We start from the raw sequence: 17,919 nt of genomic DNA, 5'->3' as shown, positions 1-17,919 counted from the left end.
ACTTCAAACCAGTTTGTTATATATTTAAGATGTCACCTGTAATCCTCCAGTAAGAAATCAACTTTATTTTTTTAAAAGATTTAATTTATTTATTTGAGGAGGGGGCAGAGGGGCAGAGGGAGAAACAGACTCCCCACTGAGCAGGGAGCCTGACACGGGGTTCAATCCCAGGACCCTGAGATCATGACCTGAGCCAAAGGCAGCCGCTTAACTGACTGAGCCACCTACGTACCCCAAGAAACCAACTTTAAAATATACAGAGGAGGAAATGAGAAGGAAATAAAAATGGAACACTACAAATATAAACCCCAAATAAAGTAGTGAAAGAAGAATCAGGTAACATAAAAGACGTAAGATGTATAGGAAACCAACAGTAAAATGGCAAAAGTAAATCCTATCTTATGAGTAATTACTTTAAATGTAAATGGATTAAACTCTCTAATCAAAAGGAAATTACTGGCAGAATGTATAAAAAAGAAGATCCACTATGGGGCACCTGAGTGACTCAGTCAGTTGAGTGTCCCACTCTTGATTTTTGCTCAGGTCATGATCTCAGGGTTATGAGATCGAGCCCTGCATCAGGGTCTGTGCTTGGCACAGACTCTGCTTGAGATTGTCCATCTACCTCTCCCTCTCCCCCTGCTTGTGCTCTCTCCCTAAACAAACAAATAAATAAATAAAATCTTCAAAAAAAAAAAAAAAAAGATCCACTGTCTGTTGTCCATTAGAGGCTACTTTATATCCAGACACACATAGAGTGAAAGTGAAGGTACAGAAAAAGATATTCCATGCAAATAGTTAACTAGAAGAGAATGTTGTATGTATACAGTACTATCAGACAAAATAGACTGTAAATAAAAAACCATTTCAAGGGACAAAGAAGGGGATTATATATTGACAAAGGGGTCAATCATCAAGAATATATAGGGGCGCCTGGGTGGCACAGCGGTTAAGCGTCTGCCTTCGGCTCAGGGCGTGATCCCGGCGTTATGGGATCGAGCCCCACATCAGGCTCCTCTGCTGTGAGCCTGCTTCTTCCTCTCCCACTCCCCCTGCTTGTGTTCCCTCTCTCGCTGGCTGTCTCTATCTCTGTCAAATAAATAAATAAAATCTTTAAAAAAAAAAAAAAGAATAAATAACAAAGGGGCACCTGGGTGGCTCAGTCGGTTAAGCATCTGCCTTCAGCTCAGGTCATGATCCCAGGGTCCTGGGATGGAGTCCCGAGTCAGGCTCCCTGGTCAGGGAGTCTGCTTCTTCCTCTCCCCCTCCCTCTGCTTGTGCTCTCTCTCTCGCTCTTTCTCTAATAAAAAAATTTTTTTAATCTTAAAAAAAAAAAAGCGATCTCAGGGGTGCCTGGGTGGTATAGTCAGTAAAGCATCCAACTCTTGGTTCTGGCTCAGGTTGTGATCTCGGGGTCATGGGATAGAGCCCCATGTTGAGCTTTGTAATCACCGCAGTCTGCTTGGGATTCTCTCTCCCTCTGCCCACCACCTCTTCCCCACACGCACTCTCTCTCTCAAAATAAAAAAAATAAATCTTAAAAAAAAGTCTCAAATCAATAAGGCCTCACCTAAGTAAGTAGAAAAATAAGAGCAAACTAAACCAAAAGCTGGCAGGAAGAAGAAAATAAAGATTACAATGGAGATAAACAGTCTCTCCCCCCTCCCCCCAGAAATGGAAGAGGTGATCCTAAAATTCATATGGAATTATAAGGGACCCCAAATAGTCAAACGAATATTGATAAAGTTGTAGGAAACATACTTCCTAATTTCAAAACTTACTACAAAACTACAGTAATAAAAAAAATGTGCTCCTGGCATAAAGATAGACCTACATCAATGGAATATAATTGTGAGCACAAATTAAAGTCACACATCTATGGTATGATTTTCAACAAGTGTGCCAAGATTATCCAACAGGGTAAGAATAGTTTGTTCAATAAATGGTGCTTGAACTATATATCCGCATGCAAAATAATGACGTTGGACCCCTGCTTCAAGTATATACAAAAATTAACTCAAAAGAGATCAAAGACCTAAATGAACGAGCTAAAACAATAAAACCTTTTTTTTTTTTTTAATGTGGAGCCCAACATGGGGCCTGAATTCATGACCCTGAGATCAAGACTTGCGCTGAAATCAGAGTTGGACACACTTTACTGACTGAGCCACCCAGGCGCCCCTAAAACAATAAAACTCTTAAAAGTCTTAAAAGAAAAATAAATCTTCATGATTGTGGATTTGGCTATGGTTTGTTAGCTATGACACCAAAGATATAAGCAATAACAACAACAACAACAAAAAAGATAAATCACAGACTTCATCAAAATTAAAAACCTTTGTACATCAAAGGATACCATAAAAAGAAGTGAAAAGATAACAAAGAATGAGAGAAAATATCTGCAAAGCACGTATCTGACAAGGATCTAGTACCCAGAATATATAGAGAATTCTTACAATTCAACAGCAAAAAGACAAACAACCCAAATAAAAAATGGGCAAAAAATTTGAATAGACATTTCTCCAAAGATATACAAATTACCAACTGGTACATGAAAAGATGCTCAACAACGTCATTAACCATTAGGGAAATGCAAATCAAAATCACAACATAGGGGCGCCTGGGTGGCGCAGTCGTTAAGCGTCTGCCTTCTGCTCAGGGCGTGATCCTGGTGTTCTGGGATCGAGCCCCACATCAGGCTCCTCCGCTGGAAGCCTGCTCCTTTCACTCCCACTCCCCCTGCTTGTGTTCCCTCTCTCGCTGGCTGTCTCTATCTCTGTCCAATGAATAAATAAAATCTTTAAAAAAAAAAATCACAACATAGTACTACTTCACAAACACTAAGATGGCTATAATTTAAAAGCAAAAAACTAGTGTTGGTAAGGATGCGGAGAAATTGGAATCCTCATACATCACTGGTGGGAATGTAAAATGATGAGGGGCGCCTGGCTGGCTCAGTTGGAAGTGTGCAACTTTTGATCTCAGGGTCGTGAGTTCAAGCCCCACATGGGGTGCAGAAATTGCTTTAAAAAAAAAAAAGAGGAATGTAAAATGGTGCAGCTGTGGAAAAGTTTAGTGGTTCCTCGAAAGGCTAAACAGAGTTACCATTATGACCCAGCAATTCTGCTCATGGGTATACATCCAAAAGAACTGAAAACAGGTATTCAAACAAAGCCTGGACATGAACATTCAGAGCAGCACTCTTCGTAATAGCCAAAAGGTGGAAACAACACAAATGTCCATCAACTGATGGACAGATGAACAAAATGTGGTATATCTACACAATGGATTATTCAACCTTAAAAGGAATGAAATACTGAAACATGTTACAATGTGGATAAACCTTGAAAACATACTAAGTGAAAGAAGCCAGACACAAAGTCCACATATTCTATTATTCCACTTGTATGAACTATTCAGAACAGGCAAATCCATAGCGATAGAAAGCAGATTAGGGCTGGGAGAGTGGGAATAGGGAGTGATTGCTTAATGGGTACAGAGTTTCCTTTTGGGGTGATGAAAATGTTCCAGAACTAGATAGTAGGGATGGTTGTACAACATTATGAATGTACTAAATGCCACTGAATTGTACATTTTAAAATGATTTAGGGGCACGGTGGCTCAGTCAGTTCAGTGTCTGACTCTTGATTTCAGCTCAGGTCATCATTTCAGGGTCGTGAGATCGAGCCCTGAGTCGGGCTCTGCACTGAGCTTGGAGTCTCCTTAAGAGTCTCTCCCTCTCCCTCTGCTCCTTCCCCACAACCTATGCAAGTATGGGCACACACACTCTCTAACTCAAAAATAAAAATAAAAATAAAAAATTAAATGTTTTAAATGGCAAATTTTATGCTATGTGTATTTTACCATAATACATATGTACACTTATACCCATCTAAATAAATGGGGTCATAAGGGAGAGAATATGGTATATAATGTCTATATGATCGGATCACATAGATGTAGTAAAACTGGGGGAGAATGGAGAGAACATATGCAAAAAAATTGTTTTAACTCTTTTCAAAATTGAGTAATTGTCATTCTTAGACTGTTGTACCTATAATGTGGGAATAAGTAAATGATTAACGGGGATATTCTAATTCCATCATCCCCCATGTCTAGCATTCCAGAAGCATCAATCCGATACCTATGAGCATCCCCAGCACTCAGACTGTGAATTTGAAATACCAATTCAAACTGAAAACAAAACTCAGGGTTTCTTTAAGAAATGGCTGATTCTAGGTCTGGGATAGGAAATGTACAAGATGAGGCTGGAACATTTTGTCATCTCAAATAGCAAGGTAGTTCCCAAAGAAAGACTACTAGGGTCATGTCAAAGGGCTCAGGAGCCAACTTGAAGAGGCTCCTACTGGTCAAAGATGGGACAATTTGAGCTTAAATAAGGTTAATAACTGCAATGGATTAAAATATATCCAATATATTTACATATATGAGTATATAATGATATTAAACAAAAACAACTAATTACCTTTAGAGGACAGGGAACCAATTCATTATCTTGAAAACTGGTAAATAAAGGGAAAGAATCAAGCATTTATCCTGCCTTTCCTATATGAAGTGTATCACTGGGTGACCAAATGGTAGATGAGGGGAAGTGTTTCTTCATATAAGTAGTCCAACTAATAAAAAGAAATGATAGAATTAGAATATCACCATATTGTAACCCCCAAGGAATAAATGGATCTAGGCATTCAGCATCAACAGCTCCTAACAATAATCAATAAATTGTACATTTCCTTCGTGTGGTTTTCTAGATCTGTGTTATTTAAAAAAAAAAACACATGAAGGATAAAGAGTTAGGACATTAGGAGTTGCAGAAGAAGAAAAAGAATGGGGTAGAGGCAATTTTTACTTCTGTACTGGTTGTTTTTTCCAGAACTGATAAAAAGATACACCCACAGATATTTCTGTTGAGGAGACAGATATATATAAATACAGGCAGATGCAAAGGAAATGAACTGAAAGTACACATAATAAACTAATAACAAAGGTGAGGGTGAGAGAGAGCAGGATTGGGGGGTGGAGAGGTGATAAAAATAGACTTTAGCTTTGTAATATTTCACCTTTTTTTCTAAGGAGAATATATTTATATAAAAAATTTTAAAGTTATTTAAAAAACATTCTTGTTAAGTGAGAAAAGTGCTATCAGCAGAAACATCAGATCCACGAAGGCAGATGGATTCAAGCAGTCAAAGGGCTGAATAATGCTTATTCAAAAGGATCAAGTTATTTCTCTCAATTCTGAATTGGGCCACTGAAAACATACTTTCTCCAGGACAAATGCTCCTAGCAATAAGAAATTTTCAGGTGGTGGGGGGTAGAATACAATTATTTCCCCACCATTGTCTCATTTGCGAGGAAAACTTAGAACAGCTTTGGAGAATGAAAACACCCCAAAGACTCATTCTCAGAAAACTTCAACACTTGAAAAAGCACTAAGTTACACAAGTGGCCCTCCACAGCAAGCTCTCCCAGGTACACACACTCCTGACGCCGTTCTCCCCAGGGGCTGCATGCCTCTGCCCCTCCCCTCCTGCAGGTCTCTGCTTGAATGTCATGTCCTCAGAGAGGACTTCCCTGATCAATCTCCTCTCTAGCATAGCACCCTTGATCCCTCTTCCCCTACACTGTTTTATTTTTCTTTGGAGACGTAGTGCCGCTTGGCTGTTACTGATTATGTGTGTGAGTTTACTCTCCCGCCCAAATGTGAGCTCCAGCAGGGCAGGACTTTTGTCAGTTTCCTTCCCAGCTGTGTCCCCAGCACCTAGAACAGCATCTGGTACCAAGTTGGGGCCCAGGAGTATCTTGTGAAGGAATGGCTGAATGGGTTCCCCGAACTGCAGAAGCTTTTCCCAGCTGAGCCCCAGATGGTAGCTGAGCAGGGACAGAGGTAGGAAAAGAGGGGCTCACCTCCACATTCCAGACGTAGGAGCTGTGGAAGAGCTCCGACCACATCTTGCCTACTTTGTTGATGTCTTTGACATCCCAGATGTAGATGCTGTGGTCCTTATACACGCAAGACAGCCACTGATGGATGGGGTCGAAGGTCAGTGCCACTGTATCTGGGTAGACTGCTTCTGCCTTCCTGCGGAAGAGGAAGCTAACAAGGCCACATGGGTCATCAGTCACCATCAATGTCAGTGTGAGTAATGACAGCTGCCTCTGATGACACTCGAGCTGCCTCTTGCCTGGTAATGCCATCCCTTATGGTAACTGGGGTTACCCTCCAACTCTACTTCTCTCTCCTCCCTCCCTCTTCCTTTGGTTTTGCTACTAGTACAGAGGTTGTAAACTGCAAGCTTCTGCCTGGTCCCCGAGAACACCTGAATTTTCACCTCCCCTCGTTTCACCCACGCAAGCTCCATCGTCTCTCTGAGCATGGAAGGATAATGGGCATTACCTTACTTCTCTCTCATTAGCCCCACCAACACATGACCAAAAATCCCTATGCCAGGAGGCTGGGGAGCTGTTCCCTGGCCTTGGGCCTCCCTGCAGAGGCTACAGTTTACTAAGCACTTGCTACGTGCCAATCTAAGAGCTCCTGCTACACTGAATTCCCACAGTCTCCATGAGAGGCATGTACTGTATTTCACAGATGAGGAAACTAAAGCACACACAGCGAAGGTGGCAGAGCTGGGTGGCCTGGCCCCTGCAACATGACAGCGTGGGTCACTCAGAAAAAGTACCCGGGAGCTAGTGTCCGGCAATCTCAAAGAGGCAGCCCCAGGCACCCAGCACCCCCTGGTTAGATAGCCCCTCCCCCCAAAAGCCTTACAACAAAGGGGAAGATACACCACAGCTCAGCCCTGCCACCCATCCTCAACATGGCAGCCAGAGGGATCTAATAATGCTTAAGGCTGACTATATAACTAATGCCAATGCCTAAAATATCCAGTGGCTGCTCACTGACCTCAGAAAACACTACAAGCTCCCTGCCAGCCTCCATCCATGTTCGGACCTGTCTCCTGACATCCCCCCCGGCACACTGGGCTCTGGCCATACAGCTCCTAGCTGTTCCTGCACCATGCCAACCCCAGGACGTTTTGCCCTTCAGGAGTTTATACTTGTTATTAGGACCCACCTCTCCACATAGCTGGCTCCTCCTCACCAGAGAGACTTCCTCTGGCTCCCCAATCAACACAGCCTGACCCCCAGGCATTTTCCTTCCTGAGTTCCTGGTTTATGTCACCTAAGCATTTCTGACTATCTGAAATGACTTTGTTTATATACTTGCTTATCATCAAGCTCCCTCACTAGACTGCAGACTTCATGCTGGCAGAGATTTTGCTGCCTCGTTATAGCTCTATGCTTCCAGCCCAGACCTGGCCAGATCGGTCCATGAAGCTGGAAGCATGACTGGATGTCAGCAGACAGACTCTGGGTGGGCCCCTCTCCCACCCTCTGCTGGGCAGTACCTGGGCTCCAGGCCCTGGGCCACATCCACCCCAAGGTAGTGTGGTTTGGGCAGGTTCGCGAGGTATTGCAAGCTGTGGGCCTGGAAGATGCGGACTATCCCATCTGTGCAGCCGCAGAAGATGAGCTCCTGGCTGACACAGAGGCAGGAAGATAAGGAGACCTGTGGGGGCAAAGGGGACCCAAGTGGACTTGGTGCTCCACGTGGCCCAGTGCAGAGACATAGGGACTAAGAGAGTAGACTTCAGCGTCCAGAGAAGCCTTAGAGTTCCTTGGGTCTAAGAAGCCCATTTTAGCAAATTTTAAACTTTTGGAATCAGGGTATAGCAGTCACTATTGAAGGAAATGTGCCAGCAGGCAGGCAGAGGCACAAACTGTGACAGAACTGTCTACAGAAGAACTCAACTGTGTGTGGAGAATAATCTGCTCAGCAGATTGTGACCTCGGAGAGGTAACGTGCAGGACCAGGGCTGAATCTGAGACTTCTGTTTTATTCCCTATTGTTTAAAAAGAGCTTCATAGAGATTAGACTTCAGAGCAACGCAGAAAAATGTGACTGTATACAGGAAAGACTCTCGGACTAGCTATCCTACCCAGGATACACAGATGGAAGGGGCAGGAAGTACCAGACCTCTGGACGTAGATTAGAGGAGCTTTTCCAAATCTAGAGGGACTTAATTTATAAGTCATTTAAGACAACTGCTCAGGGGTAACCACCCATCTGTCAAAAGCTTTGGACTCACTTAAGCTGCTGAAGTTTTAGAAAGAGGATTCAAACGAGAAAAAAAAACAAATGATGTTTAACCAACTAGGAAAAACAGCTGAAACTCCGAATTCTTCCACAGGCCTGACACCGTGCCATTAGCCCTAAAGGTGAGCTCTGGAGGGGAGCCACAAGAGCAGGGGGAGGAAAAGGAGGGAAAATCATGATGCTCCTGCTGATAGCCATCCAGTCTCAGAACCGCAAAACAGTTTGGATTCAAATCCTCAGAACCTGAAGAAAAGTGCTTCTGCAATTTATAGATATATCATCCTTTAATTTAAAATGTTATGTATTTTTAATATAGTCCTTTTTTGACTAAAAAACGAAGTCAGTAATACCTTAGATTTGGGGGGAAAAAAAAAGATGCAGTCCTCCCACCATCTAAGAGTGCTCAGTGAAGAAGAGAAATGGGAACTGGATCAAACAGTGATGGGAGAGCAACTGTAACCTTGAGCCCATCACAGGGTACCAGGCACCATGCTGCGTGCCTTCTATATATTATCTCATGGGACTCCCTGACCAACTCTGTGAGGCGGGCAGCAGGATTTCTGTTTTATAGATGAGGAAACTGAGGCTCGGAGAGGGAGAGTCACTCACCCGGAGTCTCACAAGCAGAACTTCTGAGGAGTCAAACCCAGAGCCAGCGGGATCAACTACCAGGCAGGGGTATTACTGAGCATCCCTTGGAGACACATGCCCTGCGCAGAGTGTTTTCCCCGCTGATGGCAGGCAGGGAGCGTGGGGTACCTTTAGGTTGATCCACTTCTCCAGCACCCTCTTCTCGTTGAACTGGCAAAGGAGGCCCGAGTAGGACACACAGAAGGTACTGCCGGCCATCCGGCCCCGGCCGCAGGCCACACCACAGAAGATGTTGTTGTGCAGCTCACCCAGGATGCCCGAGCGCCCGATGAGGGGCACTGTGCCCGTCACCTGGAGGCACAGCAGGGCTCAGTGAGTCACTGTCCACATGGCCTAGATCCCAGCAAGGTCGCAATGGGACTCTCAGGACCAGAGAATATGACACATAGCTAAACAGAAGGACTCTAAGATGTTCCTCCAAATGAAGAAGGGAAGAAAGAACCAGAACACACACTTCTAGGCAGAGGGGCTGGAAGGCAGCAGTCCAGGAAAGAGGTGTGGCCCCGGGGTCGGTGGGAGGGGAGGAGATTTCCCAGCAGGGCCTGACAGTTAGCACCTAGAGAGCAGGCCCAGAAGCAGAACCTCTGAGCCCACTGCCTCCAAATCTCAGGTAAAGACAGGAGTCCATACTACCCCTAACGGTTCGTCTCCAGGCCTGGCTAAGGGGGCAGGGGAAGAAACCTACCTTTGCTTCCGTGGAGACTTCCAAGAACCAGAACCTCACGTGCCGATTCCCTACGGTGACAAAATAGCTGCTGTCCTCAGAGAAGGAGAGGGCGATGACCCTGCACGATACCTTGTTGGAAGCCACCACAATGTCTTTCTGGAAAGATCAATGCAGACAAGTTCATGCCAGCACCCATCCATTGAATCGTTTGTGCCTTTGCCCTCAGCCCGGCATCTCCTCACCCTCCCCTGCTCCAAGTCACATTTCTTTGGGCCCTCCAGTGAGCTGCTTTATGGGGAAACCCATGTGTGGCACTCATCGTTTCTAATACAGAGGAGACTGAGGCATGGAAGGGTTTCCATGTGTGAGTAAGTTCCAGAGCTCTCCCCCCGAGTCCACGCTCTATAGCTCACACATGGCTGAGCCTTCACAGCATGAAATCCTCTCGATAGTGGAAGGTGCTTCTCCCCACCTCTGCCAAGCTCAGAGAGGTGATGTCATGTGCTTAAGGTCACACAGCATGTAATGAACAGAACCAGGATCTGGTACCCGCTTGTGCCACGTCCAAGTCCTGCCCTAGCTGTTCCAAAGTCCAGCCTTCCAGCACATATCAACTCATTGATAAGTCTCACAACTCAATGAGGTAGATGCTAGCATATTCATCCTACAGATGAGGAAACAAGCTCACAGAGAAGTCAAGTCACTTGCTCAAGGTCACAGCTGGTCGACTTGAAAATAATTAGGTAATTCTACTAGTTGAGAGCTTGTCATTTGCCTCACAGTAAGTGTCTAGAACAGGGATCAGCATGCAACAGGTGCTCAATAAATATTTTCTGGATAAATGAGCACCTTACCAAATTATCTCATTTAGTTCGCTCAATGCCTGAGCCTCAGGGTGCTCTGGCAGCTGGCTGCCTGCCCACACACCCATCAATTGTCTTACCTTCCAGTCCCAGACGTTCAGTACCATGTCGTGCTGGTAGCCCATGGACACAATGTGCTTCATATTGGGGGAGAAGGCCACACAGGCCACGCCATACTTGTGGCCCAGCATCTCTGCCACCTGACTCTTCTCATCCACATCCCAGATGCGTACAGCAGGCCTATGCCCGTTCTGGGGAAGGCGGGGCCGTTACTGCTGATAGGTTCTGCACCAGGCAGGGCTAGAAGGGCTTTTAGGGCTGAAATTGTCATTGCCCCAGAATGTGTCCAAAAGCCACCTCCCCCATCTGCCCAGGAAGAAGCTGTTCTAGGGACCTCCCAGGCCTACTGGTGGGTAGAAGGAATGGCCCCAAGGCCCCTCCCCACCCACTCAATCACCATCACAACTCACCTCCCCAGTCACTATGTACTTCCCATCAGGGGAGAAGGCCAGAGCACTCAGAGACTTCCTGGGGGTAAGGAAAGGAGCTGGTCACTGGTTCCAAGGTGGGTAGGCAGCCAGACCCCTGTCTGGCTGTGCTCACAGAACTCTGCCCACTCCCGGCTTCCAAGCCTTGAAAGAGGCCAGGAGAGGTGATACCAGCAGCTCCCACACAGCCAACACTGCCTGTGTGCCCAGCACAGCACACACTGCGTTCCTTCCATCCCCTCCTGCCAGAAGGGGTCAGTGGCACAGGGAAATGGGGGTAAAAACAAAGGCCCCAAACCCAGATGGGGGGGTCACTGTACAGGGACCTTCCTTTCCTCTCCCTCAGCAGGGCTGGGCTCCCTAAGACCCCACCCACCCTGTAACCCCAAGAAATTCAGGTGCAGGAAATGGCACCAATCTGGTCTAACTACGGGCATGGTGCTGAAGGGAGGATCCTGGCAGATAGCACGCAGAGACAGCCTGCAGCTGTGCTCCACTGCTAAACACACTAGGTGTTCTGGAAATCCCATGAACAGTCAACATGTTTCTCTCCCGCCTTCACAAGGACTGAATGACCAGGCTCGTTTGTATGTTTTTTTGGCAGCAAGTTTCATGGTTCCCAGATGCTGTTGTTTTCTTCTCCCCTCTCTCTTTTATCTGTGTTCCTTGATAGTCTAGTAATTGTCTCCCTGAGTTAATTGGTGTGCAGATAACTAAGTAAATGCTCTGAGTTCTGACAACCACACGGAATATTTATCATCATCACCTCAACTCTGGTGGCTTCCCATTGCTCCTACAGCAGCAAACAAGGCAAGCTGCCTATCCAATGGCCACGTGCCCCTGCTTCCTCACTGACAGAATCCAAGTTTCAATTACAATGGCAGCGTCCCCAGTGAGAGTGCATTTCCTCACCTCTCCTGCAGCTACACAGGCACAGCTACACAATGGATTCTGGCCAACGAGAGGTAAGCTGAAATGCTGTGTGCAATTTCCAGAAAAGCTTCTTAAAGGGAACTCTTTGCCCTCATCCCCAGTCACTGCCCTTCTGAATCAAGGACATGACAGCCAGAACTCCATCTCAGACCATGAGACAACCTCAAGAACAGAAGCCTCACAATACACATGGTCAGAAAGACAGGCATATGGGGGTTCCTGATGCTTGCAGGGACACCAGCCGCCCGGGTGCCCACCTCTGGACTTCATTTATGAAAGAAGGGTATGTCCTTATATTTGAAGCCATGCTTGCTGTGGGTTTCTGTTGTCTAAAGCCACTCCTAACCTGTCACCTACCTTGAGCCTGTGCCTGGCCCTCTGCAAAATGCTATATGGGCATCACTGCACTAATCCCTCAAGTGCACTTTGTGAAGTCAGGACTCTCAGCCAGTTTTGAGATGAGGAGACTTCAACACAGGGAAGTCCTGCCCACATTACCTAATCTGACAGGGCAGAGCCCTGGCCACACATCAGAATTCCCTGCAGAGCCTTTTTTTTTAACATTTCTTTTTTTTTTTTTTTTAAAGATTTTATTTATTTATTTGACAGAGATAGAGACAGCCAGCGAGAGAGGGAACACAAGCAGGGGGGGTGGGAGAGGAAGAAGCAGGCTCATAGTGGAGGAGCCTGATGTGGAGCTCAATCCCAGAACGCCGGGATCACGCCCTGAGCCAAAGGTAGACGCTTAACCGCTGTGCCACCCAGGCGCCCCCCTGCAGAGCCTTTGAAAAATGTCAAAGCCATGCTAAGACTAGTGAATGAAATCCTGGTGAGGAACAGGGTAATATCTGCAGTTTCAGAGAAGTTCCCCACAAGATACTCACTGATCACCAGAGGAAAAGAGGCTTCACAGTTGGGAAAGCCTGGCAGACACCACTTTCACCAAAGGCCCAAGTGAACACCACCAGTCATAGGAGAGATCAATATCTAGCATCCTGCTAGAACGCACTGAGGAGAAAGCTGCATTCCTTCTGATGCAGAATCTCAGTCTATGAGGAAACATCAGACAAGCCCAAAAGCTGGGGCATTCTACAAAATACCTGGCCCTGTAATCCTTAAGTGTCAAGGTAATGAAAGTCAAGAACAGATGAAGAAACTGCTTCAGACTAAAGAAGCCCAAAGAGATAACTAAATGCAACGTGTGATTCTGGACAGAATCCTTTTGCTATAAAGAATATTCTTGGAATAAACGGTAAAACTTTAAAGAGGCTTAGATGGTAGTGATGTACCAATTTTAATCTCCTGCCTTTGTTGATACTATTGTGGTTCTGAAGGATGTTCCCCCTTCCCAAGGAAATACTGAAATATTCAGAGGTATAGGGACATCATGTCTGCAGCTTACTCTCAAATAGTTCAGAAAAAAAAAATTACTATATATATAGACCAAGAATGATAAAGCAAATGTGGTAAAAGGTTAACATTTGGGAAAAATGGGTGAAAGGTATACAGGCATTCTTCGTACTGTTCTTTAAAGTATAAAATTATTTCCGTATAAAAAATTAAAAAATTGCCAATACCTAGAAGTGGTTTCTGTTTCTACCTCATCTCCCCCTCACTCACTTCTTCATTCCAGGCACAGGACTCCCGGCTGCTCCTCAAAAAACCCAAGATTCTTAACCACTGCGCGGCCTTTGCCCTTGCTGCTTCCTCCACCTGGAACACTCTCCCCACACTTTCATAGGGGTCACCCCCTTACTTCTCTCAGGTCTCAGCCTCCGGGAGGCCCTCCCTAGGCCCTCTGATATGGTTCCCCTCTCCCTCACCATTCTCTGCCTGCACGGCTGCCCTAACACATCCTCATTCTTTCCTCCACAGCAATGGTCAGAGTTGGCTAGTAATTTGCCAACTGGTTTAGTCTGTCTCCCCCGCTGAGCTGTCGGCTCTACAAGAGCGGAGATTCTCACTGTCCTCAGCACCTGAAACACTACCTAGCACAAAGCAGCAGAATGTAGCTGAACTGACAGATGAGTGAATGAGTTAGTCACCCACATACGAGCTTCCAAGCAATGTGGAGAAGGGGTTAAGTACCAGGACCCTGGTCCCACCCCTACCCAATGCCCAGGGCCCAGCCTACCTGGCAGTGTTAAAAATGTGCTGCTGCTTGTTCTCCTTGGGATTCAAAATCACCACCACACAGCTGGGGAGAAAGAGGAAAATATGTCCAAACTAAAGGAAGTACTAGGGTCCAGGGATGATTCTATTCCCAACAGAAGAGCCCACATATAAATAAAGCTCCCTCTGAACAGAAGAGTCTCTCCTCCCCCTCCAGGTATCTATGCTGAGAATTCTAGGACAATTCATGTTATTAAATAATACATTCTTAAACAGAAACCAACACTTCCTCTGTGGTAACTATTCTGTCAGGCCCTGGGCTAATAAAGACCTTATGTACACAATCTTTTTAAATCCTCACAACTGCCGGGTGAAGTCGGACATCTTAGTCCCCTTTTAGAGATGAGGAAACTTGAAGCCCAGAGAGGGAAAATCCTTTGCCCAGGGCCAACCAGCAGGTCACAGACAGAGTGAGGATATGAATCCATACCTGTCAGATTCAAGAGCCCACCCCTGTCCTCTATCCTGCACTGCATCCCAAAGACGGAATAACACATACAATTCATTAGAAATGACGACAGGTTTGGCCTGCCCTATAGGCATGGAGGGAGTCCCTTCAGTGCCTAGAACAGTGCCAGGCTAGATCAGTATTTGTGAAATAAACAGTAGGAGGATATCTTTCAGTCCTCTCAACTACCCAAAAGGAGGATATCACTAATTCTGTTTAATGGATGAAAAAGGAGGTGCTCACAGGAAAGCACATGGTGGAACTGGGACACAAATCCAGGCTGTCTGACACCACGGCTTGGGTCTTTCCCAGAATTACTGCCACCTCCCACCTGCAGTCACAATAAGGCTTTCATAGTGATCATCACATGCCAGATACTGTTCTAGACACGGATGGACCCATGGAATCCTCTCTGCAGCACTCAGGGGTAGGCAGCTTATCTGCGGTCTACAGATGGAAGAGCCAAGGCCCACCCACTCACTCACCCTGCTAGGTAGGCCACGTGGCCTGTACTGGGGTCACAGGTTAGGCCACTGCTGTTCTGGGCTGTGATGCCAAGTATCTTCTCGAGTGACACCTGTGGGGGAAAAGCCCAAGTCAGAAGGACCTGTCCCAGTAGGTCCTTCGTGGCACCAGTGCCTCAGCCACACATTCAGTCCCTGTGGCCTCCAACACTAACTGAGCTTCTACAGTCATGCTACCAACAGCTAACATTTGTTCTCAACACGCCTTTGAAGGACACAGACTGGTGGGGAAGACAGACAAAATCCCTGCCCTCTTGGAGCTCACATTCTAGTGGTGATGGGATGAAGGACATAAAAAACAAAACAAATATGTAAAACAGATGTCAGGTGATGACAGGAGCAAAAAAGAAAAAGCAGGAAAGGATATTGGGAGTCTAGGGGAAGGAGAGAAGGCTTCACTGAGAAGGTGACCTCTGAATAAGTTTCTAAGTATTTTATATGGATGAAAGATCTGAAACCCCACAACAACCCAAGGAAGAAGATACAACTGTCATCCCTATTTTACAGATGAGATTATTAAAACTCAAAATCCCACATCTGTGGAGTGGCAAGGTTGGGCTACAAACCCAGCTAGTCTCTGGCTCCAAGGCCAGTACCCTGGGCCCTGCAGGAGAGACACACCAGTGAGCAAGAGTGGACACCCTCTGTTCCCTCAGCAAATTCAGTCTAGAGGTTCAACAGTAAAGAAACAACTGAACAGTCACATTTAAAATTTAAAAATTCTCTAAGCAAAATAATTTAAATGGGTGAGTCTTCATCATAGTTAATTAAACCTATTTAGAATATGGACTATTAGAACTGTGGTATTTTCATGGTTTGAATACACTAGCTTCCAATTCTTACAAAGTAAAACATTCTCAAGCAAGTCCTTGGCCCCAGAAATGAGAGGCAAACATAGGATGATATTAGCTCACGCTTCTTGAGCATTTACCAGGAGCCAGACACTCTTTAAATACCTATAGCTGTACTGACTTACCTAATGCTCACAATAACCTTGTGATGTGTTCATCATTGTCATCATCTCCATCTTACAGATGAGGATATAAAGGGGTCCAGAGAGATAACCCACCCAGGAAGCAGCAGCACCAAGACTCTAACCCAAGCAATCAGGCAATGGCACTCACATGGTTTTTATATCTGTCAATCAGCACTGCTGGGCACTAATGTAATATGATGGTCATTTTTTAGAGTAGAGCGTTTGTCAGCCAGATGGACTCTGTGCCACCAAACAATAAAAATAAATAAATGACACCAATTACTCAAAATACACAATCAAACAATAGTAGCTACCACTAATAGAGTACTTGCAACGTGCCAGGTATTGCTCTAATGCTTAAGATATGTGAGCTCACTTAATCCTCACAAATACCCTACAAGGGAATATTTATATTATTATCCTCATTTGACAGATGAGGAAATCGAGGCACAGAAAAGTTCATAACGAGAACAGAATTAAGGGTTAAGCTCAGGCAGTCTGGGTCCAGAGGCTGTTTAACCACATTGTTTACTGCCTCTCTGAAATTGCTATTGCTCTTCCTCTATTTTATACACAGTTTAGAGCTCATGAGGCACTTTCAGGTACATACAAGATAAGGGCTACAAAGTACAGGATGCTAAGTAAGAGATTAAAGTAGGTATCTGTCTTAGGCTGGGGTTCAAGAAGGCCTCTCTGGGTAGGGATATTCAGGCTGAGACTTGAGGGATGAGGAGCCAGCCAGGTGGACTGCGGCGAAAAGCCCAGAAGACTCAGCAAACACTTAGGACCCAGCAAACAAAACTTTCCTGGAGCCTCAGGAAAACAGAAAACAGGCTAGGGTGACTGCACATTGGTAAAAGGGTGCACAAAGGAGGTACAGCCAGAGAGGTGGGCAGAGGCTACTCGCCCAGGCCTTGCAGCCAGGAATGGGTGATATAATGAGAGTGCAGCAGGAAGCCATGTGGCAGGAACAAGATCCACCAGCATCTACCATGTTTCCACCTTCTACCTGGCCTCTGCTAACCAGGTCATAGTCACAATTTCATTTCTGCTCCCCTGAAACTCCATGATATGGTTATTGTTACTTCTATTTTATAAAAACAGACTTTGTAGCTCAGAGGGTTAGAGAACAATTTTTTAAACTGCTGCTGTGCTAATGGAATTCCTTCTACCTACTACTTACTTACAATTACTCACATGGTCTCCATAATTTGGGGTGCCAATATGTAATAAGAATTCCATACTGGTAAGGCAGAAGGAAAAAGAAGGCAGGCGGGGAGAGAAGGTGGAGTGAGCTGAGGGACAGACGAGGGAGGTAGAACTCGGGATTGAACACTGGTAGGGACCCTAAAGATCCAGCGAAGGGCGAGGTCAACAAAAATGGAAGAGCCCAGAGAGACAGCTGAAGGTGACTAATGGGATACGCAGGAAGGAGAGAGTAGATGGTGATTAGAACTAAAATACACTCTGGGGATAGGAAGAAATGGGCTGGGAATGGTGGGCACTACCTCAGAGAGGAGACGGGAGAGTGGGAGGAGCCCTGGCTAACGGGGCGGGACCTAGGAGACCAAGCGGGCCAGAGAGGAGCCTGAGCGGACGAGCCGAGGGCTGATAGGCGGGGCCAACGATCTAAGGGCGTGACCAGGGGAGGCCCAGGGGAGGCCCAGGGACCCTGGAACTGGGGTGGGCAGGGCAAACAGCTCCTCACCCGGTTCTGCACCGTGTCCTCCGACGCCGCCGAAAGTCGTGTCCGCCGCCGGAGACAGAGCGGCGGAGCGGGGGGAGGAGAGCACTGGCCCCTCCGCGCCGGAACTCCCACCGTGACGGATGGCAGCTTCTCGACAGCATCGTTCCGCGCGTAGCCTCCGGGCCCCAAGGCCGCCATCGTCGTGCCGGAGCCCGGCGACCGTTACGCTCCTCAACCGCCGCCGCCGCCTCCACGTCCTACTGGAAGAGCAAACGGCCGCGGGAAAGCCGGCGCCGCCGCCCATTGGATGCGGCGTTCCCGGGTCTGG

At 46.3% G+C, this 17,919-nt stretch overlaps 1 protein-coding gene across 1 annotated transcript in view; it reads right to left on the bottom strand.

Annotated features, from left to right (window-relative positions):
- WDR62 (WD repeat domain 62) overlaps positions 1 to 17,845 on the bottom strand; it is a 44,204-nt gene extending 26,359 nt beyond the window's left edge. The window contains exons 1-9 of the mRNA XM_026484538.4: positions 17,613 to 17,845; positions 14,890 to 14,981; positions 13,919 to 13,981; positions 10,834 to 10,891; positions 10,444 to 10,614; positions 9,519 to 9,656; positions 8,942 to 9,124; positions 7,434 to 7,594; positions 5,929 to 6,118 (exon numbers count right to left, since the gene is read on the bottom strand). Coding sequence (XP_026340323.2) covers positions 5,929 to 6,118; positions 7,434 to 7,594; positions 8,942 to 9,124; positions 9,519 to 9,656; positions 10,444 to 10,614; positions 10,834 to 10,891; positions 13,919 to 13,981; positions 14,890 to 14,981; positions 17,613 to 17,789 — 1,233 coding nt within the window. The 5' untranslated portion in view covers positions 17,790 to 17,845. The remainder of the gene's footprint in view (positions 1 to 5,928; positions 6,119 to 7,433; positions 7,595 to 8,941; positions 9,125 to 9,518; positions 9,657 to 10,443; positions 10,615 to 10,833; positions 10,892 to 13,918; positions 13,982 to 14,889; positions 14,982 to 17,612) is intronic.
- Positions 17,846 to 17,919: the final 74 nt, after the last annotated feature.

Source organism: Ursus arctos, unplaced genomic scaffold (assembly GCF_023065955.2).
Source record: "Ursus arctos isolate Adak ecotype North America unplaced genomic scaffold, UrsArc2.0 scaffold_19, whole genome shotgun sequence".
In the NCBI taxonomy this organism is placed as follows: Eukaryota; Metazoa; Chordata; class Mammalia; order Carnivora; family Ursidae; genus Ursus; species Ursus arctos.
This window is presented reverse-complemented; position numbering and strand designations above follow the sequence as displayed.